The sequence below is a fragment of the Phalacrocorax carbo genome, chromosome Z (assembly GCF_963921805.1).
Source record: "Phalacrocorax carbo chromosome Z, bPhaCar2.1, whole genome shotgun sequence".
NCBI classification, from domain to species: Eukaryota; Metazoa; Chordata; class Aves; order Suliformes; family Phalacrocoracidae; genus Phalacrocorax; species Phalacrocorax carbo.
The window spans coordinates 27,375,774-27,401,616 of NC_087548.1; the positions used below are offsets into that span (position 1 = coordinate 27,375,774).

Sequence of the window (25,843 nt, forward strand, 5' to 3'; positions counted from 1 at the left end):
CTGTTCTAAGGCAGAACTGACATGTTGGTAGATAAAGGGAACCTGTGCTGGAGTTTTACGCTGAACTGCAACAACTTTCATTCCCCTTTCCTGTGAGTGGAAGCCCTTACCCAACTTGAAATTCTCCAACAAACAACTGTGTCAGCTGAATGTTTTTCTAACACTTACATAGTTACTTTCTGCAGACTTAGCTATAACCAAGGGAAACATTGCTAATTTAGCATAACTTTATTTAGGAAGAATATCCTTGGGTTGTGATGATGTACAAAGCTTTTCTTGCAGGTTCCTGCAGCACGCTGCTAATGCCGCCAGGAAGCCAAGCAGCAGATTGTGTTATGGGATTCAGTTTTATAATTAGTTCTGGACTGTTTTGAGCATATGCATCACCTGGGCTGGAAATTACTGCAAAACCCCTTGGGTGTCTTGCGTCTGCATCCCAGAGGAGGTGTTGTAGAAACACAGTGACTGCCCTGCACATCCTGTTTTGATTTGGTTGATTTATTGTCCTATAGTTTATAGACTGGCTATGTGAAAGGCATGAATCTGGAGTTTGACCGATTGCACTGTTAAAAAAAAAAAAAGCTCTTTTCAGATCACCCTGAAATTCTTAACGGACTTCTGTCCAGCCATGAGAGCTTATCCCAGCTACATCTGCTTTTGTAGCTCTTGCTGAAACCTGAAACTGGGAGAAAGGTAGAGAAAGTCTGTATACAGATCTTTGAATGTTAACTCCACAGAGGATTTTTTTGTTCCTTTCTGTTTTCTTATGGCTCTGTTCAGCAATGCAGTTGTTTTTACAAATACTCTGATTAGCTTGTGTCTCATATTTAAGGACGAAATTGTTTGTTGGATAAAACAACCATCTATTAAGGGTTTATGCACTGTTTGTGAATCCTATTTCTAGGATCCTAATTGTATTACTTACCTCAGTTAATACCATATTATACATCTCCTCTTTCATATGAACTAAGGCTCCTTAGATCTTCCCTCATATGTCACATTTTTAAGATCTCTGGCCATTCTTGTCACTGTTCTCTGGTCTCTTTTGTCTTGTCTGTATCTTTTGCTAAAATGGAAAGCAAAAAGCTGGGTACTTTGAAAGTGTATGGAATCACTTCCTTCTGTGTCCTGGTTAGAGTACTGACACATCCTTGAGTTAGGAGTTTTTAGTTTTGCTTTTGTCATCTTGTCGTACTTTTGACTCCTACTCAGTTGTGACCCATTTTACAGTTGGAACCTTTTCTGTAGTACTGCTAGATTTCTTCACTCTCTATTTATAGACTTGCTTTCTTTCTTGCTATTTGCCCTCATGGAATGTTGTCGTTTTCATTTCATGCTATTTTATGTTGTACTTTCAAGAAGTAACTGAATAGTGTTCTGTGTTACTGCAATCTCCAGATTTCTGGATGCTTCAGTTATTTTTTTTTAAAAATAAAAGCAAAACTTCATTCATCATCTCCTTCTGCCTGAGAAGGGGAGAATGGGTAATTTTGAAGTAGGGCTTGTCCTGATCCCTTCCCTTCTCCACCTCCCATCCCCTAGCCCCACCCCCCCTTTTTTTTTTCCCTTTACTGTAAATATTCCAGATCTGTCTGTCTGCAATTTTCTGGACATCTGAGCAAATACATACGTTCTTGAGATACAGTAAAAGATAATCTCATTCTCATGTACCATTTCTGGCTGAGAAAGCAGCAAAGCTGTTCCAAAATGCATCACTATTCTATTATTGCACTGTTCCTCATTTAATATCATTGGTGTCAGTTAATCCATAGTTGTTGATATGTACCAAGGCTTCAAGTTCATTGTGTTTATGATATGTAATTGCTAAAGGCAGGTCCAATTACTGACCTTTATTTCAATAAGATGCCCCTTGAATTCCTCTACTTAAGATCATGTCTGCCTTAGAGTGAGAGGTCATAAGGGTTACCTTTGATTTAATCAGTTTTAGCTTACTCTATTTTTATTCACGTCTTTTTAGATGTCTTTCTCTTTGAAATGCAGTCTTGGAAAGCCCCTAATTGTTTGTCCTTTCTTGTAGCTGCTTGGTGGACTTAGTGTAAACCACTGTCTCAGCTCACAGTATTGCAACAGAGCACAAGAATTTTTTGACATAGGTAGTCTTCTAGTGTTACAGCATATATGGGCAATGTGAATAATGTAAGCATTGGTTTTAACTGTTAAGAGGAAAACCAAGTATCCCTCTTTTTTGGAGAGGGCTAACCCTCAGCCTTGTCATGTTCAAAACATTAAGGTCAGGATGTGACAGACACGCAGTGATACATTCACCTTCAACTAAGTTTCTCCATTACCTGTTTTCTTTAAGAAACTGTTTCCCAGTGATTTCACGGTACATGTTTATTCTTCTGAACTTTTAAAAGGTCACTCATCATTTCAAGGGCTCTCTTGGATGATTAGTAATCAGAGTCTCACTTCCTGAATACCAGCTGATCTAAGTGAAAACATAGTAACTGAGTCAGTCTGTTGTTTTGTTTCTAAGATTACAGCTGTAGATGCATGTTAATGCTCTAAAGAAGCTTATATTCCTGTGATCAAATAGCAAGTCAAGGCTTACGGAAATGATGAGTTCATAAACTGTTGGCAATGAAGTTAGAATTTTTAAATGATACTGAGCATTTCTAAGTATATCCTATGAAATCTTTCTGCTCAGGAAAAAAACAAATCTGTGCAAACATGTTTATCGTTTCAAAACTTTTGTTGTAGTTGAGAAGTGTGATACATTTACAGCCTTGATGTTGTGTGTTAGTTTCTTCTGGGAATCGAATTCAAACAATGTCACTAGCTGAAGGGATATGTGTCTTAATATTCTGGTGGGTACATGAAAGCATTTTACCAGCTGAAAAATCAGTGTCATAGTCTGTATTTGTTTCTGCTTTATCCACAATTTAATTTTAACTATGAGCTAAATAATATTATGCAGGACAAGTTACTGCAGAATACAGCTAGGAAATCTTTTCAAAATAAACCAAAACAAAGCACACATCCCCATCACTCCTCCACAGTGAGCATTGCCTGGATTCTGTCACTGGAATCTAACGGGCTTTAGTTTCTTGCTTTCATGGCCGGGGGAAAAAAAGTGGGTGGGGTGTGTTCTCTGTTTTCTCTCTGTCTGGTTTTTACAGTGCATCTGTTAGACAGCATGTGTAACAGTTTATCAGTATTGAAATAACCATTGAGATACTGTAGTGGAGCATAACTTTGAATTAATTTAGATGTACATATAGTAGTATTGTCAGACTTGAAAATCTGTTTTAGTCTAATGCATAATTTTATCCAGTTAAATGTAAAAAAAGAAGGTTTATACATGCTACCTTAATCAACTGAATTTATAGTATATTTTTAAAAACAGCATAGGTGCTTTTAAGAAAGATGCAGTAATGGAATTTTTGCAATATCCCGTTTTTCACCATCGATGCAAATACAGCTTATGTCTACCAAGGCATGGAGGGAAAACAGGCAAGTAGAGGTTTTCTGTATTAATTGTTTCCATGCCTGATTTGTCTTAAAAACTCATTGCTTGTTCTTTAGTGATTAACTACCACATAAATACAGTACCAACAAACCTAAAAAAAATGCTTTCTTTTCCTCTGCTGCCTCAGAAAGCAGAAGAGAACATGGACAAGTCATCCTTGTTTTACTCAGTATGGTGCTGCTAAACAGTTATTTTTGAATGGTTTCAAAACCAAGCTTGGGACAATTCCTGCCTTCAAAGTGGGTATTTGCTCATCATGATCATAAGGGCGTGACTCTGCACTGTGATGTAAAACTTTTATGAGTCCTAGCAGCTGTATTGAACTCTTGAATGCTTAGCTCCCTCAGTTACAAGAGTTTAAATGGTAGCCTACCTTAGGAAGCTGGGTTGTTTAGGGTCTGATAAAGGGATGAATCCAGGTTTAGCCTAACTCAAGTTGTTTTCAGCAGCATTCTTCTGTGCATGTCTTCCTAGCATTTTCACAAGACAAAATATAGTTCAATTGCATGGAGTGTTAACTGCCTGCTTGTCCCAAGACCCTTCTTGATCTTTTCCTCCCAAAGAAATAATAGTTTAAGTTTTGAATTTTAGCCTGTCATTCTAAACGAACACACTGTGGAAAGGTTAGAGTTATTTCATTAATCTCTTGTTCTTCATGGGTTTAAGGGAATTGCTTGCAGGTTCACAGGTGTCCTGTTTCTTGGTCTTAGTTGAGGCTGGGCTGATTTCCCCGCTCCAGCCCCAGCACTACCATCCTTCAGTGTTGAAAGGTTACTGCTATGTTTGATAAATTCTCATCTTCTGTATTAAAGTTCTTTTAACAAATTCCTCAAGAGTTTTCAAAGGTTAAGCCATCACGGACCATTCTTTTGCACACATTTCAATGGTCTGCCATTCTTCTACATCTGCTTATAAAATTCAGTATCACATTTCTTAGGTCATCACTTCACATGTGTATTATAAGACTCTGGTTATGTTATTTTTCGTACTGGTGAGTGGTATAAAGCTCAGAGGCACCTGGAGCAAGGACACCTTCTTGTGTCAAACCTGCTCCAGGTCAGGCAGAGCTTATTTTTCTCCAGTGCTGTCAAGAAGCGGTTGTGCTACTGAGCTGCCCTGCTGGGTTTCCTAGGAGGGTAGTGCAGGCTTTCTGAGTTGGCCTTCAGCAGCCAGGCTCTTGGAGCATGAATGAGTGCATCAGGCTCCACACAGGTGCAACTGAATGTCCATCATTTCTATTGTTCCTCTTATTTTAGCACACACTCATAGTCTTTGAGTATAGTAGTAGTGCATTGACCTCTTATGCGTGCAGCTTTCCTGTGCAGGTTATTTTAACAGCCTGCATTTGCATCCACATAGTGTGCTTTGTTCCACCATGCTCCTCCTCTCACCAGCTGATTCCTATTTCTTTATTTTCATTTTAACCATATTTGCATGAAGACATGGATATGTTACTGTTTCTTTCCTTCCTTACCAACCAACAACTCCTCCAGATCTATTTTTAGTATTTCACCTTATCTTCTCCTTGCATTTGCGTGTGGTTTAAGTACTTTCTGCTTATTGTTTCTTTTTATAGCTTCCTGTAAAAAAAAAAAAAAAATCCTTAAACATAAATATAAGTTTGAAAAGAAGAGAGCAGATTGTTTTATTAGGTGTAACTGTGACCAGCATGTTAGTTTTACATTTCAGACCCACACACCTAATCTAACTAAACCTGTCATGTTTGGGTTTTTATCTACAAACCAACCAAATTGCCAAGTACCTTTTTATACAATCTTATTGTAACAGCTCATAAAGAAACCAAAATCTAGTACACAAAAGGTTTTCCACATTTGGGGAAAGGAGCTATATGCATTCTTGTTCTTCATGCAGCATATTTCATTGCAATTTCAACTGCTTTTAAGCTCTCGTACGTAAAAGACAGTGTCTGTGGAATAACAAAGAGAATCTGGGCTGAACGCACACTGCAAGCAATATTTGGCTCCAGCATATGGCAACTGAGTGCAGTGTTACTGTGCAGCTATGTTGCTGCAGAGTTCCTTCAGTTCCTTATATCAACCTGCAGTTGGGAGACAAGATATTGTCCTAGGTAAACAGACTCTTAAACTCCAAAATCCTTTAGAGTTTTTCTGATAATTTTGTGTTAATCCCCCTGAAGTGAACACTGGTGGTGGTCTTTTGTAACCATGTATTTTGAAAAAACATTCAAGAGTTCAGTACAGTTGCTAGGACTCATAGCAGTCTTACATCATGCTGCAGAGTCATGCCCTTATGATCATGATGAGCAAATATGAAAATTGCTTGGAAGGCAGGAATTACCCTGAGCTTGGTTTTGAAACCATTCAAAAATAACTGTTTAGCAGCACCATACTGAGAAAAACAAGTATGACTTGTCCATCTGATATCTTCTCCCTTTTATATTCCCTTCCCTGAATAGGATAGCAGGGTTTGACTGTAGTGAAAAAGGAATAAAGTAGTTCTTTCCTTTCCTGGGAAAAAGTGCAGTAAACAAATGTCACTCATCTGCAGCAATCCATGTAGGTCTTTTCCAGTCCAGAGAAGAATTTTGGTAAAAGATAAATTGTGTTTTCCAGTGCTCTATACAGAGCTGCTCAGGCAGCATCTTAAAATATTGCTGCAAGAAGACTCAATACCAAAGCAGGCATCAGCAGCAGTGCAGAGCCACCAGCAGTGAAGCCAGTGGCGGCAGCTCCACTGCCAAAGCCCAGTATGTGGTAAGCTTTTTTTTTTCCCCCCAAAAATACTAAGGTGAGCAATCAGAAAGGATCTTGGCCCTACATGGGCAGAACCAGTAAGGGCACAAGGCAGGAACTGCAGCTGGGAGACCACCTCCTGCTGCTGAGAGGCTGCCCCAGCACTGCTGAAAGCTCTGACCTAGCTGTGCACATGTATCAACAGGCCTCTGGGCACGGCCCCAGGAGCATCTTGTTTGAGTCTCTCGTCTCTGTCTTCCAACAAAGCCCTCCTTCTAGGAGAGCTACAGAAGAATGTAGATTTTGCAACAGCAGTTAGATCATCTCAAGTCACTTGGTATTTTCACAGGTTCAATTTAGACGCGAACATTATCCCAATGATGAGTCAGTCCAGTTAAACCTTTTGTCCATCTGCAGTGCAGCCAAAACATGCCAAGGCTCTACCAAAAACTACTCTGTTACTCCTGTGCCATCTTGTCAGCTCAGAGAATACACAGACAAAAGTGATTACAAGAACAAGGACCTAGGCAGTTCAGCCTGTTTGTGTTTTGTTTTTTAACAAAAAGCTCTGTTTTACCCTTGTGCAGAAGTGTAGTCTACACCAACCAGTGCATTATTGGACTTTATCCTATGCAAAACATGAAACTGATCTGTCAACTCTTATTGTAGACAATGAATTAAAGTTTAAAAGCAAAACAATTCCCCAAAAGAAATAACCCCTTGCTTTTTTGAAGATGGCATTCACTGAACACAGGGTAATTAATTTTAGGTCCAATTTCCTGTGAATTGTATCCCTGTCATATAGATAAGAAAGGAGAGACTGCTGTGCCATTTTGGCACAATAGGTGCCAAATGGATGATGGCCTGATGTGTTGAAGACACTACTCATCCGATAGTGCTTGGAAATGGGTGGGGTACTGGATGTGCATGGAAGCTGCTTTGTTTCCATTTTGATTTATTCAGTGGATTGTTGAAGTTGTAACAGATGGGTTTTTTCCCTTAATGCTTTGGGGTGATAATTTTTGAAGTTCAGCTTTTTATGTAGGTATTTTTACTGGTTAACTCTAAATAAGATAAGAACTCTGGTGTACCCTAATCTTTTATCTGCTATAATGAAAAACAGATAAATCTCCTGATTCAACTTTTATGCGGGAAGAATGGAAAGTTATTTTCTAAGGAGAGAATGTTTCCAAGCTTTTTGTACTCTATATATACAAGATAGGAAACTTTAACTGTGTCTAAAAGCAAGATTTTACATGTTATCAGATCTGAAGCTTAGTAATGGGTAGCAGTCATTGGAAAGCATTTCAGTACGTTAAGCAATGCTTCATTAAAAACAAAGCAAAATCCTACTGGCAAAGGAAACTAGCTGCAGAGATCATAGCATTGGCCTTTTGCTCTCAACGTGCATGTTTTTGTCCTTTCCACATTTAGGTAGTCTGTCTTTGTTTTTTCTTTCTTTTCTCTCCCTTGATGCTTTGGACAACCTCATAACTTTATTACTCAACAGTGAGAGATCATAGGGCTAAACATCTTGAAAAAGGAAAAAAACAGAAAACACTTATTTTCTGAGTATATTGCATTTTAGGCTCAAATGTTTTTGATAATTTGATTGCTTTATCTGATCTATTAATTCTCTGGTCTTAACATAACCAAATAGACAACTACTGGCAGAAGAGCATGTTCTACCCACCTGAGATAGAGATAAATGTGCAGCTACGTTAACTGCTAAGTTTGTTCCAGAACGTAACTGAGATGTATTTGAAGAAAATATTGTGAACAGGAATATATGCAAATGGTGGCACTGTGCACAGCTTATGCTGTGACACTGGAAGACCTTTGTGGATTAATGAGATAAGATTCTGAATAAAATACTGATAAATGTTTAAGTAAATGTCTGGTCCCAATGACCATATTTTCTTTCCATTTTATAAATACCTGTAATGATTTATTCAGATCTGTTTAATTTTCTCCCTGATTAAATGAGTTAGTTTTCTAGGAAGGCATTTATTACGAAATGGAAGATAAAATTTATGATTTGCAACCATGTATTTTAAAGAACCAACTAATGCTCATAATCACCATTATCAATATACAAAGTGTAGTGCACTGTTTAGAATTGTTTTGAAACAGCAAGTTGCATGATGGACAGTTAACGAAACAGTTTCTTCGACTGTGTATGAACACTATACTTTTAATTTTGCACTGAAGCTCTATATTTATATAGAGCTTGGAATGCAACAAGGAGATCTAATAGGTAATCTTATATTTAAACGTAATTTTCAGAATCCAATTAAATGTTTGAAACTTAGCAGACGGATTTTCTTAAAGCTGGTAGTATGCAGGGACTTTATCTTAGTAATAGATGTCTATCTAGGCACTGGGAGATCTTCAGATATACGGGTTTGATTTTGGTTTATTTGTATTTCCCAAGGGGAAGACATAATCAAGAACTTTACACCTTTTGGCAACAGTACAATCAGATGCTACATTTACATTGGTTTGCAGACTGTGTTGCTTTCAAAAGGATTAATGTCAGTGAAAGCTTTAAAAAGAAAACTCGCCAACACAATACATGAAAAGGCTGTCTGTCCTGATATAAGTTCACTCCCTATGACCTTGTGGGACCTGTTGAATATCTGCTGTTGTCTTATAGCTTCATTCTTTTCAATAAATTATGCATGTGGGCAGAACCACCCCCTATAGGTGTTATGACTGAAGTTATATTATTCTCTGACGTACAAGTAGAGAAAGCTAGTCATAAAGGTAAGTTTGTTTCTTTGCAGGTGAATTTGTATTTCCTGATACAATGGACAAGCTGTTGTGTCATGTCCCTATGGGAATTATCTATTTCAACAGTGAATACTGCAGGAAAAAATTAGTTTAACAACAAAACTGTTTCTCAGTGACCAGGAAAATCAAAGTTACTGTTGAAGTAACTTTGATCATTTAATTTGGTATCATTTGTCCATGGTCATACTTGGTGGAGAAGGATGAGTACCTATGCAGGCAGCATGTCAGGGCTTGGAGATTCAGAGACAGAATAGCTGATGTCTGTGTTTGAAGGATGACAAGGAAAGTAGCTGTCACAGTGCATGACACTGAGGAGTACATCAAACCCCCAAAGTTTTAGGGTTTGTAATGGCAGTGTTCAGGTTCAGTTCCCAGTTGCTACAGACTTTGTAATATGATTGAAGAACATCTCATGTGGAAAACAGGGATTGTTAATAATGCCTTCTTCCCTTCCTTTTTCCTATGTATCTAGATGGCAGGAAGGTGTAGTGCACCTTCCTATGTGCATATCCCCACACAGGTCCAGTTTTAGTTTGCTCCATTAAGTGCTGCTGTGACACAAACCATAGGACATCAGTGGCAGAGATGTGATACAGCATTTTCAGAGAGAGTGAAGCTGAGAAGGGTGCAGATGGTTTTTCCCTCTAGCCCTTTTCAGCTTTTAATAATTTTTATTAGTTATTCATTTTCAGTTGTATGCATTTTAAGGACAGAAAAGGACTGTTATCAATACCTAGTCTAGAAAGTCAAAGTGCATAAAACAAGCCAGAATTTTGTACTTTGCTCAGCTTGTAGAAGTATGTCCAACCTTGGCTTTAGAATTTAATCCTGTTGCTAAAATAAAGCATCTGTTACATTTTCTTTCTCTAGAAATGGGGTTTCCAGAATTTTAATTATTAGTTTAGATTTTTCCAAGCTATTTGCAGAGGGCTTCCATTTTAAAGTTTAGAGATACCAACTGAACACAGCATTCCTGTAATTATTAATTAATGAAATATGCCATATCAGAAACATCTCATCTGAGTTCTTTCCTGGCCGTGGTTAAATGGTTAGCCTTTAATAACAGTTAAAGCCCACATTCAGTAGATGTTCACAGAGATATCTTATGTCTGTGTTTCTGAGTATCTTGCCTTTTCCAGACTAGATAAGATTTTAATGCACTTTTTTCAAGTTTACTGTTGTGTGCAGTGCCCAGATATTTCAGATGTGTACATGCCTTTCCAGTATGGAAACAAGGCAGCTTTGATCCCTCACAACCCTTTTCAGTTACCTTGAGTCACTACTGGTACTCCTCAGCTTCAGTACAATGAAAAGTCAGTGTTTGCTCAATAAAGGTGTTCTGTCACATACACAAGTTTCTATGTGTTACCATGCTGAGCTGCTCATATGTATTGATTATTTTTGAAGGATGTTTCACTTTCAGGTTGAATTAAGAGGAATATAAGTTAATACATACATTTTGAAACATGATAGGTTCTCCATCTCTTCTGTCACTGGTATTGTAGATGGGTAGTTTGCTTGAGCCGTATGGCCCAGATCCGAAGTGCATCCTGTTCTGCCAAAAGTGCATCCCTTCTGTGCTGTGGGAATGTTACGCATTGTGAAGCTGGTCAGCAGTTGATACCTGTGAGCTGACTTGCTAACTGGTAGCTTTCTGGAGGGACTGACGTAGAAGATTGTTTACCTGCATAGGCAGTGAGTAACAGCGCAAACACCTCCAGGTCCTTCCTGCTTGCAAAGGGCAGTCCTTAGGTCTATAGCCTTAGGTCTTGTCTCAGCAGAAGAATGACACACCCTGGGCTGTTCAGACAGGCTGGAGATCCATAACCTTTGTGGTCACTCTGCTAACAGCCACAGCTGTGAGAGGAGATATGGAAAAGGTTTCATTTTAAGAATTAACTGAAGTGGTGTTTCCCTCATACAAGCAACCAAGGCTGTTTGTAGGGGCATCTGCTTTGTGTAAAGGCAAAAGAGGGACCCAATACAGTGTCCCATGTTGGCCTAACTTCAACAGGCACCTCCAATAGCTGCCTATTTCTTAATCTTGTTTGTCCAAAACAGCTTCTCTTCCCTTCAGTTTGAGAGGCTGTTCCTTCTTAAACGGTCCTCACATCTTTGATCTGCTGTGGTTGCAAGGCTTTTCCTGTCTTAGTATTGTCTTTTTAGTAAGCAATTCTCCAGAGTTTGCTGAGAAGTGGCATAACTGAGTCATTCTTTCCTGCCTGTTTTTTCTCACCAGCCTTGTATTAAACAATAACCGATATATTAGTGTAATAAATATCTTAATACAGTATTCATAAATTACTAAGAGCAGTTCCAAATCTGTCACAATGAACTCATGGGAGTGAATTGCTTTTTACAACAAGCAGAGATTCCAAGTTTTTCTGGGCTGATGCTCTAGCTCATGTATACACTATTAACTATTTAAATAGACAAAGCCTAGCTTCCTTTTAAGGTAAAAATCCTTAGTATAAAAATAGCGAGGATTTCTTTGCTACCAAATATTAGTAGTACTTTCCTTCTGACTTCCCACTTTCCTCATAACCATCCTTTCTCCCCCACTGAAGTTCTTTAGAAGCTGTAGTTAAGAGTTGTTGTAAGAAATAATTGCAACACAATGAATATTGGAGTGCACTTGACAGATGAGATATTGTAGGTAACCAAGAAAGGGGGCTTCAGATGGGACTCTCGAAGACTGAGACTTTAGTGAGCTAGTGAGGAATCAAATTAGGAAAGAAACCTCATGATTCCATTCTGGGTTGGTAAATTCCTGAGCAGTTAGGCTATTGCTAATTGTAGCCAAGATAGCTCCCTTAGTGATGATTTTTGACGTGATGTGTAATTTTCTCTTGAGATAGCAACAATAGAAATACTACACATTAGTTTTTCTTAGCCTTGTAGGTTTTAATAAATTTTTGAATTGCAAAAGATCTTGAGTAAGTTTTCAAAACACAACGTAATGGCTGTAGGTTTAAGGAATTTTGTAAGTCAATAAATATGGAGCAATGGAACAAATCTCCTTGAGAATTTGCGGTTCAGAGGAGATGCTGGAAATCTGAGTTAGCTTGATCTCCTCTTAGTGGGGGGGCAATAAGAAAAGTTTTGTCTGGATGAGGGAAGAGGGAAATGAATCCTGTGTTTAAACCTCCCCTGTAGTTAGTCTGAAAATTTGGAAACTCTCATTCTTCTAGTGATTTTTCAGTGATGTATTGGCCCCATTAAAGTCAGTGGGAGTTTTGCCACGGCTTTTAATGAGGTCAGAAAGAGAATAGTACATTTCAACTGCTTTTTTTTTTAAAGCTGGAAATAAGTTTTATATTCATTTCTCTTACAGTGATGTATTCTAGAAACAACTCCACCTCTAATTAGATGGCATTTTGCATAGCATGAGAGGCAGAAGCCCGCTTCCAAGATGGGATGGAAAAACCATCTTGCACTGCTTCAGGAGAACGGTCACTGTCTGCATTTTTATTTTTTTTTTTAAAACCTGTTGGCATACACAGAATTTGGGCATTTGGGCACGAGGGGTAGTTTATTTTAAGATTTTACATATACAAGCTCTATCTTTGGTAGGAAAAGGCTGAAGTAAACAGCGCATTATGCAAGGCATTATGAAAGGCAAGGAATAGGGATTTGACTAGGATACTTCAATGAGTTTTAACTATTTTGCAGAATATTTTAGTTATATATCACATCTTACATTGTGCCAACAGGATCAAGGCATGAGGCTTTATAAGCCTACATTGCCTCTATTACCAGTGAAATGCATCTGTCTGTGAGCAAGAGTATGGCATGTTTTCAACAGCCTGTCATAATAATGCACTCATTAATATGCCTGTGCAGGTTTATAACAGTTAAATATTTATGAGATATGCAAATGTTTTCTCTCCTTTAATTCACAAGTAACAACTAATCAAAGCTTTGCTTTCTGTTCTTCAAGTAAAAAGTTCTGCTCTGGAATGTTGTTTTAGTAGGCAATAATTTGATGAAAATATGAAGGTGGATGGAGGGGGAGGGAATCCTTTGTTTACTCTCTGCTGTTTTTATCTGAAGCAGTACAACCACTTCAGTTTTAAAGCACCTTCTTCTGTTTTGTTATCTGACCCTGGATATTATTGATGACTTTGAAATGTGTTGCATTTAAAAAAACAAAACAAAGACACACTGAAGTATCCAAGTATCCTTCCCTCTTCTTGGTCCAGGTGCTTCCCATGGTGAGTATGCACTGCTTACCAGAAACCACTGCCAGCAGAGCTCCTTGTGGTCTGCAGAGGAAGCTTACTCCAAACCTTTTGGGACAGCTTGCCTTTTCTTAAGTACTAATCCTTGTCCCTGTTCTCTTGTGACAGGGGAATGTGATGAATGTACTTTTTCTTACATTTGCAAGTCACCTGTAAGTGTGTGGGGATAGAAGTGCAGAGTTGCACTTTTGGCAAGGTGGATTGGTGTTCACGGTGGTAATGCTGCTTGGTGTCTGGTCCGCTACTTTGAAGACAGTAGAAGTCACTGCTCCTCCTGGGCAGCAGCTCCTGGCAGAATGCACCTCCTGTGAGGGGACCAAGTGGGACGAGAAGTTTATTTACTCACATTTATCACTCACCCAGAAAATGAATAATTTCTAATGCACATCTCACATTGTCTATGTGTTGTCCCTCCTGCCTCCGTGGTTTGGTGGCTGCCTCACTCTGCTGGTCTGAGTAAGATCACAGTTGACTAGCTTGCTTGTCCAGCAACACCTAAGGATGGAAGTCGCATAAAGTGGGAGCTTATGTTGACCTGGGTGGGGGTCAGCTTGAGGTGATTGGGTCTTAGCGTGTGAGCCTCTTTCTGTTTGTTTTAAATAGTGATTCTGCAAACAGCAACATAAATAGGAGCCACTTCCACTCTCATTGTTCAAAGCATTTTCACAGTGTTTATAACTGCTAACGAACAATGTTTCAGAGAAAGCAGAATGCAGGCTTCCAAGATTTGCATGTTTCGGGCTATGAGATGCTCCAGTTTGTGTATTGTAAACAAAGTTTAGAAACGCTTCCATATAGTTATGCTTTGGACTGTAGGAAGCTTTAGAAGAAAATGTCTAATTGTGCCTGGATTTATTTTATAAACTGGGACTGTTTCAGCTGTCTGTGTGGCCTTCCATTCAGCTGTTTGTTTAAGTCAAGCCAAAAGCCACTTATCTAAAGATGATTTATTCTCACTCTTGAGCTGACAGAACTAGGCCGGGAAGGATGAAAGCTGAATTGTATGGATTAGTCTGAGCCCCCATCTTCAGTCAAACCATAAGGGGAGCATGAAGGACTGGCCATAACATAGTTCTGGAAGGTACTTGCAGGTCTCTTGTACATTGCTTGTAGGACACCATTTTAAAATAAACAGCTGTGGTACGTGGTTGACTCAGATTTGAACTTTGCAGCTGCCTATCTGCCTGGTATGCCAAAGCAAAACCCTGCAGCTCAACATCTCTAAAATCAAAACCTTAACTCAAATATAATTTGGATCAGCTTCTGACTTTCTGGTTTTGGCAGTGTAAACAAAATGGAGGCAAATGTGTTTCTTTATTTCAGAAAATCGATGTTTACTTGGAATCATAGAATCATATAGGTTGGACAAGACCCTTAAGATCGTCACGTCCAACCTTTAACCTAACACTGCCAAGTCCACCACTAAACCATGTCCCTAAGTGCCACATCTACATGTCTTTTAAATACCTCCAGGCATGGTGACTTAACCCTTCCTTGGGCAACCTGTTCCAGTGCTTGACAACCCTTTCTTTTTCCTAATATCCAATCTAAACCTCACAGCTTGAGGCCATTTCCTCTCGTCCTATCACTAGTAACCTGGGAGAAGAGACTAACACCCACCTCACTACAGCCTCCTTTCAGGTAGTTGTAGAGAGTGGTAAGGTCTCCCCTCAGCCTTCTAAACAAACCCAGTTCCCTCAGCCGCTCCTCATAAGACCTGCTCTTCAGACCTTTCACCAGCTACTTAGCATATTGCAATATAGAGATGTGAGCGTATAACCTGAGGCAGAGTATCTGGCTATCAAAATTGTATCTAAAGAGGAAGAAAATTTTAGTGATTTTTTAAGATGGTTTGTTTTGTTAGAGTGAAACAACCAAAATATTTTTGGATTCAAGAACTCATTTTTTCTCTCTGATGCTGTGAAGATCTGATGTTCTCAATATTTTTTCACTGTGTTAGAGTTCACTTAAGGCAGGGCCTTACCATGAGCATGGTTCAGGGAGCAGAGTAAATGTGACTGAAGGTGCAGTTTTGACCCATCCGAGAGCTGTGCTGTCCAGCTGAGGAAGGATGGGTTGTATGATGGGGTTGGATGGGATAGCACTGCCAAGACCCTCATGGTGGTTAGCTGCTGTGGTGTGCAGCTCACAGGTGCTTGCCATGCAGGGCTGTTCCCCTCCTGGGGCACTCGCTTGCCCAGCATGGATGGCCTCTTTCCACACCTGTGCAATTTAATACAATAGTAAAAATAGGGGGAGGCCCAAATGACTAAGGGGTGAGCCTACTTTTTGTAGCCTGCTTCCTCAGTGAGAATTATTTTGAATGCATTAATACCAAATGGATTAAAAAACTGTTGTATATTTTGAATTTGGGCTGTCACAGCAAACACTTCAATAGTCAGTCAGAAGTGGATGTTGAGTGGTGTGCTGTGAAGAACATACAGTTCTGTCATGGAAAAAATGTTGAGGGATGGGAAACTGAGAGAAGGAATTAACAGCCAGTTTTCAGCCTTGCAAGGGCCTAGCTTGAGTTTCTGTTGAGCAAAAATGGAAGGAAAGGGGTAAGCAGAGTGCTGGAGTGAAGCTTCATGAACGTCAGTTATTTAGCATGGTCCGTATCTGGAAAGGCTTTGATGTGTGGCACAAACATGTTGTTGGAGCCATGTGAGAATTGGTTAGGTTCATTTGGAAATTCAAAGTGGGGTGTGTTGGAAGGAAATGGTTAACTATGCAGGTGTGACTGAACTGTAACTTACTACTCTTCTCTTTCTCTGTACTTTCTCTGCAACTTTTACTTGCTAAGTGTCACAAAGAAGAAATGGCCTTGCCCCTCCTCTGGTCCATGGACCATCCTACTTCATATGTTTCTGTATATCTGCTCTCAAAAACGAGTTGTAGGAGAGAGTGACTCCCATTCAAGTGCATCAACAGTGCAAGCATAAATTTATGCAGAAGTTCTCCCATGAATAAGGGTACATTGCTCTGGAGATACATTTTGTAAAGTACTCATTACCTGGGAAAAGCTGAATTGTGACGGTTTCATTGGAAAGCATAGTCTGTTGAACTGCAGTTATTGATGGCTTTTACTAACATTTAGGGGCTGTGAAGTTTCCCTGTGTTGCAAAATGGGGTAGTATATGTTCCAGTGAAGTCCTAAGGTTTGACATGATCCTCCATATCATCTTAGACAGGCAAGGACTTTTCTGGAGATGCTGTGTTTTAAAATGTTACTGCAATTTATTCTTGCATTTGCATTTCAAACGGAAAAGAACCCCATGGTTTGGTCTTTTCTGATCCTAATATAGCATCCCACATTTGTTATCAATGCTATGTTTTCCTGGCTGCCAGTGTTCATCTGGAATTTCCACCTACTTAAGTAAATATGAACTTTGTTCTCATCTGTGTTCAATAAACAGTATTTTATGTTCAGCAGCTACAGAATAAGCAGTAACAGCTATGATAGGTGTTCGACTCTTACGGCTCTTGCACCTGAATTAAAATCCTGGAGTGACAAAGGTGGAGTTCACATGGGTGTGGTGCTTGTACAGAAATACAGATTCTACAGCCTTTTGGAACTTCTCTTAAAAAATAAAGACATTTTCTATTAAATCTCTTCAATCATGCAGATGACATCAGAAGAATGTAGGTTTGTAGTGGACGTTTCCTACATTCCAGTTGTTATTTAACGTGGAAATACTGAGAGAATTAACTTTTTTTTGGCAGGCTGACAGTTCAGCTCTCTGTTATTACAAAGGGTGTATTCAAGCCATCAGTGTGTCATGTTGCTTGAAAACTTCATGTTTTCCCCAAAAAAATGGAAAATGAGCTGAATTGTTATCTCTGTATGGCTGAAAGCACGACGAAGTATGTTTCACATTTTTTTAAGGCAATGCTGTTACATGGAACAAGGGAGACAGAACTGAGTTGTTGGCACAGCAGCTCAAGTCCATGTATCTGCTAGTGCCAGAGGAGTCTGTAGATCTAGATGAGAAAGAGTAATGAGGATAAAATTTTGCAGATGATTCACTACGACTGGTATAGGACAGAGTAGAAATTGCTCGATGAAATTCTGAATGTGTTGAAGTTGTGTGTGTTTTGTTCTGCATGCAGTGGGACTAGGATTCAACCATGGTGATCAAAACTCCTAAGAAATTAAATACTAACCCATGACAAAGCTAAAAACGAATTGGGAGTGCCTGTTTTTCTGGCATCTGCTGACCCCTTTGTGTTTGGCAGGAGTGCAGCAGCAAGGTCCGGATCTGGTTCTCTACTCTCTTGCCTCTTGATATGTCGCCATTTTGGTTTTTGTGAGGAGAACTTGGAAGTGCTACCTTCTCATCATGGAGGGGATAATGTGCGGGCATATCTTGCTTCCTCCTTTGCTTTCAAGCAACACAGTTTCAGTTGAAGCACAGAGGCATGTGCAGTGACCAGTTTCTCATTTTAAGGCCAGTATTTGGATATGAGTTGGAAATATAGTGATCTCTGATTGCCTCTTGTACTAAGATGAGTGTAACTCTGGGAATGTCATCAGCTACTGTTGAAAGCTGAAGCTTGAAAAGCTTGGGGAAAGCCCTGGGGAACATTTTGGTGCAGTCCTAGCATGCACAGGACTGTGGAAGGGGGGAATTGAGAGGAGTCAGGAAGCTCAAGGCTCGCTGGCAACCCCTCTCACCAGGGCTCTTGGCCACTCAGCAGCAACCAGGGCATTTTTCTGCAGATTCCTGTTTATAGTGGTGTAAGTCACCAGAGGCTGCCAGCGTTGGTATCAGTTCAAGATGAAGTGTGTGACATACCTGCAGGCAGATTGATTTTCTGAAACATTGGTGCAGAGCTGCATACAGAATCTGGGGAAGCACCACTCCTGCAAAACCCAGGCTTCAAAGGCATGGGCTGTGTCACCACATCACAGGGCGGGCTGTCCCCTGCTGCAATCCTATTCGCCTCCTCCTGAGGATAGGATTGACTCAGCTGCAGTCAGCAGAAGCCCGGAAGGCTGGAGCAAGGTTCCTTCATTGCCCCTTGCACGCAGGTGCTTATGGAACATGGAGCAGTGCCCAGCTTCCTTCTCAAAGGTGCGCCGTGCTGCCTCCCCAAACTGAAGGCAGGAGCTGCATGTCTGTGAAACTGCTTAAACATGTATGAACATTTTGCTGGGTAACTGCCAGCAACCTTGGTAATTTCTAGCAGAGGAAGATGATGGGGGCGTGGTGGTAGGAGGGGGTGGGACCACTGAGTGTTACTGAGACCTTTGCTTGCAAAGTGCCAAACAAACACCCACAGTGGGATGAGGAAAAGCAGATAGCATAAGTACGCTGGGCAGCCAGTGGGAGATTGGTTACTCCCCTGGGACAAACCCAGAAGGTTCCAGCAGGCTCTGTTTGACGGGCCCTTTTTAGAGCTTTTCATGTTGATGTGTATCTGCACAAGATTTTGGCTCGTTGTGGGGGTGGAAACGAAGACTTTTTTTCTCACTGCTGATGTGTTGTCTCTTTTTTATTGTAGGTGTGTGATGTCAAACAGTGGGCAGTCCTTGCAACCTCCCCTGCCAGCCTGCAGCATCATGTGCCAGTATGAATATTAAGACAGAAAAGTATACTTCAGAGCTCAGCATCCCAGAAAGAAAAAAGGAGGAACTAAACAGAGAGAACAAATGACTGCACTGCTTGCAAAACTTGGGGCCGTTCACTTTTTCTCCTGAGAAATTTTATCTTGGCCTTTGTGAGAGAGCTGAAAGAGCAGGCAGAGCAGCCACAGTGATTTTCTTTGGGTCCTTTTTTTCTTTCTTAATTTAATTTTTTCCATCTTGTGCCTGGATTTTAAGACTGTCAGCTGCACTGATCACAAGCACTGGACATCAATATGTGTCATGTCATTGTAACGTGTCGGTCAATGCTATGGACTCTCCTGAGTATTGTGGTGGCTTTTGCAGAGCTCATTGCTTTTATGAGTGCAGACTGGTTGATTGGCAAAGCAAAGCCTTCAAGCTCTGAGGATGTGGACAACAGAACAGGGGGGTCACAGGAGCCTTACCATCCGACGCTGGGCATCTATGGGCGCTGCACCAGAATATCCCACATGCAGCTTTCTAGACGAGACACGCTTTGTGGTCCTTACGCCGAAAACTTCAATGAGATTGCCAGTGGGTTCTGGCAGGCAACCGCTATTTTCCTAGCCGTGGGAATCATGATTCTCTGTGCCGTGGCATTTGTGTCTGTCTTTACTATGTGTGTGCAGAGTATTATGAAGAAAAGCATTTTTAATGTCTGTGGACTGCTACAAGGGATTGCAGGTACGTGTACTTTGAGAGCAACTAAAGATTTTCATTTTGGGGCCATTCAGCTGAAGAAATGTGGCAATTCTGTCCTGTCTACAGACAGACTGCATTAGGCAGACCCAAAGCAATTCTATATGCTGGTGTTTTTTCAAACACAACTGAAATTTATGGCTACACAGCATGTAATACATTGACATTGGCAGCAGAATTGCAGCCTGATGTGTGCCAAAATGAACTGACCAGTGTTGCTTTTGTTTGATATTCCATTTTTTTCCCTCTGTTTGAATTTCTTTCAGTAAGAAAAACTGCTCTCCTTTGTTACCAGCAGAGAGCAAAGTTAATATGTTAAGGCAGTCTATCTCTCTCACTACTTAAGTAATTTTTCCATGGACCAAAGGCAGTTCTCTCAGTCCTTCAGAGGCTTCATGACTGTGGTGAGAGTAAATACCATCCCTGGGATAAGAACAGCCTGCAGTCGCATACCCAGTTCTCCAGTGTTTCATGCCAAGCAGCCTCTTTCGAGGCTGTGAGTTTGGCAAGTGATACCTTATGACAAACCCATCCTTTAGCCAGCTTATTGTTCAGCTGCAGTTACACAGCCAGTGAGCTTACCTTTCCACTGTTGAAATATCAGCTGTGCTTTGCCTGAAAAGATGAATTGGTTCTAGAGATCGGGTGTTTCTGCTTAAACCTGTGGATTTTACAGATTAAATGGCTGTTAGTAAACCGACAGTGGATATCCCTACTTAGTATTTGGCTTTCTGTACTCTCCAGCAAGCTGTGGGGAGAACCTGTCCCATACACAGGATTTTATCTTTTGTGCTATGTGTGTGTGGTTGTCTGGAGGAGGAGAGGGGTCTTCTGCCCTACCTCTGACAGCCCTCGGAAACCTTTGAGGAGAGAGGGAATGAGCAGGGCCACCTCCTCTTTCCCTCTTGGTGGTGCTCTTAAGCAGATGTTTTCAATTCATAAAATGTTTTTGTTACAACAAAAATCAAGAGTTTTAACTTGTTTACTCAGAACATGAATCTGGCTTCTCCCCTCCTCACCTCCACTGAGGTGGCCAAACACGTCTGTGGTGGCTGTACCTAGACAGGAGGTATAATGGTAGGTGTTCATACTTCCATGAAGCTGGTTGTTTAATTCGCTTAGTTGAGACCTAAATTAATCTTACTCTCAACACACATGTGGAATTAGGCAAAAAGCTGAATTTGCTGCCTGCTGCAGTCCTCCAGAGCCAGTGATATGGGCCAGGGACTAGCTGACCCTAGCTCCTGAAGTGGCAGCACAGTGGCTTTCACCATCCTCCACTTCATGCACCTTCAGTATAAAAGTGTACTGCTTCTTTCATGTTACCCACAACATCAGGTTTGTGCTTCTGGGGCAGAAGTAGATCCCTAAGTTAGCTCAAGATGTTTCTGTTTACTTGATGGCATACAATTAGTAGATGAATGTCCTTTAGATAAAAATTACAGGTTTTGCTGTAGTCACTCCTGGTTTATGGGATTTGCCAGAACCAGTGTGACAAGGAAGCAGCTCTGCAGTGCAGATTAAGCCAGGGGAAGGTTTTAGCTACTTGCTTTCTTACCCTGCACTTCAGAAATAATCCATGAAACCTGTTTATCAGGAGATGAAATTACTACTTTTCCGTTGGAGGGGTATTTGTATGGGAGAGATTGGTTAGTAGCATAAGTCGATGTTTGGCATTTCAGACTTGGGTCTGTTGAAAAGATAACTTTATTTACAACTCTGATACCATCTCAAAATATCTAGTATAACATCAAGATCAGCAGGAAGTAGGTTCTAGTATCTTAGAATACTGTTCTGAAGACCATATATGTGAGAAAATACGTGCATAAACAGTTTTATGTTTTATTATCAAACCAGCTGTACCTGTAATGGGACTTGTGGCCTCAAGAATTGAGGAATACGGTCAACGAAACATTTCTTACATGTTAGGGGATAGGTCAGCCCTTTCTGAGCTGTACTAAGGATAGAAGTACTTCCCTTCTTACAGTTGAGATAAATGACGCAGCATGAAACCAGGTAACAGACAGATCACATTACTGAAACTGTTGCTATGAGAAGTATGCCTGCCAGTATTTGCAGCCAGGCGTCTTGTGGCTAGTGACTTGTTTTGTCAAGATTAGTTTTATTGGGTCCACTGCTACTTTTGTGCCAGTAGCATTACAGCATCTGCTTACTTAGTTGAAATTATTTTCCTTATGACTGTTCACAGCGGTTAATTTCAACTTTCTCAGTTCCTGAGCTTTGGAAAACACTTAAGCAAGTTCAAGAAGGACAGTTGTTGACATGGTTAATCCATACAGGGATTGAGATAGCTAGACTAATGCCCTGACCAGAGAACAAGATATAACCCTGCCCTAATAATCTTAAGTGTAAAATCATTCTTTCAAATGTGAACAATTATGTTTTCAATAAGCGTAGGAGAAGAATTAACAAAATACCTTTTTTTATCAGCCTGTATCAGTCCAATATTTGCAAGTAGGTCAAACATCTCATTTTCAACGAGATGCACTCATGGTAGAGTCATCTACAGGAACTCAGGGTCTTGCAAAGTTAATCTCACTTAAAATCTCTATCTCTTTGCAGTGGAGATTTAATATAATTAAAAACATACAACAAGTTAATTTATTCCTGGAATTCATAATGAAAAAGCAGTAACAGGCACTAGATGTATCTTTTCAGTCTAGCAACATTGGTTGTGACCTGGATGATGCCTATGGTGAAATTACAGAACAGAAAGCAATGTCTCTTCTGTTATGGCCCGTGGACAAATGTGCAAACTCTAATTTAGGCCAGTGGGAAGGAACCATACACATATCTGGTCCATAGAGAGTTTGGTGGGGGTTTTTTGTGGCAGAGAATTAGAAATACAAAGCCAAAAAGGAAGAAAATATGGTTCTTGTTTCAACTCCTATAATTCCTTTTTTATAGAGCGAGACCTTCTACCATTTATTTTCAAACTGATGTGCCTTTCATTCTGGAGCTGTAGAAACAGTAATCAGTGGCCCTGGTTTTGGAGATGTTTGAAGATCCTTTCATCTGGAAAAGCATCTTTTTTCTGCAATAGAGAGTGCAAAGAATGGAGCTGTGTAATTAAACAGATAATTACTACCCAGCAGCAAGAAGACCAGGCGGACTTTGAATGTCTTCTTGGGGAAAGTGTTCTCTTTCTGCACTCTGTGAATCACTTGAAATGCAGAGGCTAGAAGAGGCAGCACGTAATTATATTGTAATTGATGACAACCAATTCAAGTAAATTTTCACAGAAATCGTCAAGTTATAGGAAATAAATAAATGGTGATGCCCTTTTGACATATCTTGTTGTGGATATAGGATAGTTGCTTATATGTTTACAAGCCTTATTTGGGCTTGGGTACTTCACTTTGGTGCTAAGTAATATAACCTAAACATAACATGTCCTTAAAGGAAGGAGTAGGGAGCTTAGGACAGAGCCAAACACAGGTTCAGCTTCTGTCTCTGACACAATTTCCTTTATGAAGTCCATCATCAACAACTTTCTTGGCTTTTGTTTTTTTTAAAAAACCTCTAAGGGCACAGCTGGGCAGAGCTGCCCCCCAGTATCATGGCTGGGCAGGCACAGCCCCTTCCCCACAGCTGGCAGCTCCCTGACTTGCAGGTGAGCCCCAACCCACCAGCAACACCCTGACCATGTGCCAGGAGGAAGAAGCTTAATTAGCAGTCCATATATTATTTCAGCTGCAAAATTTGAGCAGGTCCCTGTGTTTCCTTGTGGGAAGGGTTGGGGGAGAGCAGAGGGGAAAGGGTGCTGGCATGTCAGGAAGGCAGCTTGAGTTGGAAGTTCAGTTTCTGTTACTCCAGCTTTGTCGTGCTGGAGCGGGGCTGCATTGCCAGGCAGGTTTACCAGAAGGGGATAAAATAGCTCCTCTTCTCTAAAGCCTTTCCAGAGTGCTGATGGCCTCATCTGGGAGGCCTCCTGCACATCAACCCCTTCTCACCACTTTCTCTCTTCATGGTCCACTGTCTCCTAGCTCAAACAGGGCTTGACTAAACAGTTTCTGACAGAAGCATGAAAAAAAAGCATGTAAAAATTAGGTTGCATCAGTCAGGGGACCAGATGCGTCCCAGCCGTGCAGCAAGGGGTGTCTCCGGTTTGGTCAGGTGAATGCATGGCTGCATTTTGCTGTCATGTAGCTTAGCAGACTGAGCCACCGGCAATTATGCCTTTAGCAGATATACATCCAGTCAGATAAAGCAGAGGTTTGTGTCTTCAAAGGGTGCTGCAGGTGGCCTGGGAGCATTAGGTTCCCCTGGACACTTTGTCTCTCTGCTTGTGCCCAGATGCTGCAGGTTTGGGCTTCCCTCCCCCACCTGAGCAGTTTCTCCTCCAGCACTGCTGGGGGGTGACTTGACTTGTTCCCTTCCAGGATCCTGCTTTAGTATTCTCCTCTAATCACCCAGTGATTGAGGTTTCCTTAACATTTCACCCTACTTTATTCCTGCCAAGCATGTCCTCCTGTACCCTTGCTTTGTTCTGGGAGGATGTTTTTTTTTCCCATGGTGCTTGTCCTGCTCAGTCCCAAGCAGTGCAGTCTCTTCCGTGGTACTTTCATCTTTTCAGGTATCTCAGAAGGTCTCCTGCATTCATTCTTCTGTCCTTCCCATGATTTCTTATTTTTTCCCTTTTATTACTGTTTATGTCTTCCCCTGTACCCTGCTGTGGTATCTTGGGGGGTGCCTCCATCAGAAACTACTGCAGTACCTGGGCAATAGTTCAGTTCTAGAAGTGCAGCTTTGCCCTCAAATGCAAGGGAAGTTCTCAAAAATTTTCAATAATGAAAAGGTGAAACCCAGTTTGAAGTCGGCTGCATCTGTAACAGTCGGTATTTACTGCTGGAAGAGTTTGGTTTACATCTCTAACACACTGAACTATTTCTTAGTGCAACACTTACTGGTCATCATTTCCATTTGGGAGGCTGGGTGATTAGGAAGATGGCCTGAGCAGAACATGATGGGAACCATCTGAAGAATGGGAAGAGGATCTGGAGCTGCTTGTGGGGGTATGAAGTAGGATCCAGCTGCGCTGGGTGGGCTTGTGGTATGTGGGGCCATGTGGCTGCACACTCCTGGATGCTGGAAGGTAAAGAGGCCGTTGGGAGTTGCAGAGGAAGAAGTGGGAGGTCAACCAGGACTTTTCTAGGCAACAGTATGCTGTAAAAAAGCATTATTTTGTCTGAGAAAGAGCCAAGCTGGTGAGCAAGGAAGAAAGCACCTTGTGAGCTTACATTGCTGCATGTGGGTAATGAAAGCTGTTGCTTGGCCGAGGAGCCCAGGCAGCAGGAGAGCAGAGCAAGAGTGGTTTTGCCCTCAAAAGCAAGGAAGCTTCTTGTTTGTCTTTCTAAAATGCAGAGCATGCATTTTTCAAAAGCATATTTCCTCTTGGATTCAGCTCAGAGTTTTTCTTTTCTGATGCCAGAATTCTGAACTCTTGGGGTGGGAAGAAATAAAAAAAAAAAGGGGGGGGGGGAATTTCTAATGGAGATCCTGACAGTCTGAACTGCTTTCGCTGTCTGTGGTATGGTGCTTCCTGTAACCTATATGGCCAAATGCCAGCATGATGTCTAATACACACTTGGCTGCTGAAAGTTCAGGTGGAGGGGACTGCTGTGTTGGAATATGCCAGGGGAGGAAAATTGAGTTCAAGTGCTAAATTGCTATTGAGCCTGAGGGAGAGTATTAGTAACTTCAAAGGAATAAAGTGAAGATTTCAGTGTTTTGTTAGATTTGGTGGTTGGCTCATCTCCGGTGCTACCAAGGTGGGCATGTGGAAACCAGTAGAGATGCAGCAGATTGTAAATAGAATAAGAAAAATAAACAAAAAATTCAGGTTGTCAGTGATCAAATTTGGCAGCTGATTTTCTCAGCAAGCATAAATCTCTTCTGTCAAATGGTGCTCAGTGTAAGACTCTCACGCTACCCACTGAGAAATGTTTTACTGTGGCACATGTGCGCACTGAGGTCCGTCAGCTTTACCGGTGTAGGTGAGACACTGAGAACTTTTTTACACACACACCCCCAGCAATGTGGGGTGATAGAGGCCAGGGGATTGTGGAAGAGTAGCAGAGCTCCCTTTCCATCGGATTTTTGCTTCCAGGCCTCAGAACCAAGACTGATGCTGCTGTTTGTATATAGGATGCAAACATTAGGAGAATATTTAAACTTGACAAAGGCTGTGTTTTCATTCAAATGCAAGAAAAAAGATTAAAGCAGCTCTTTCAAGATGGAGGGGGCTAACTTATGCTTAGCTCCTGTCTTCAGTGTG

At 40.9% G+C, this 25,843-nt stretch overlaps 1 protein-coding gene across 1 annotated transcript in view; it reads left to right on the forward strand.

The window, feature by feature from the left end:
• Positions 1 to 25,843, forward strand: part of LHFPL2 (LHFPL tetraspan subfamily member 2) — a 128,040-nt gene that overhangs the window by 89,532 nt on the left and 12,665 nt on the right. Inside the window, exon 3 of the mRNA XM_064438656.1 lies at positions 18,744 to 19,530. Within this exon, the coding sequence (XP_064294726.1) occupies positions 19,101 to 19,530 (430 nt within the window). The 5' untranslated portion in view covers positions 18,744 to 19,100. The remainder of the gene's footprint in view (positions 1 to 18,743; positions 19,531 to 25,843) is intronic.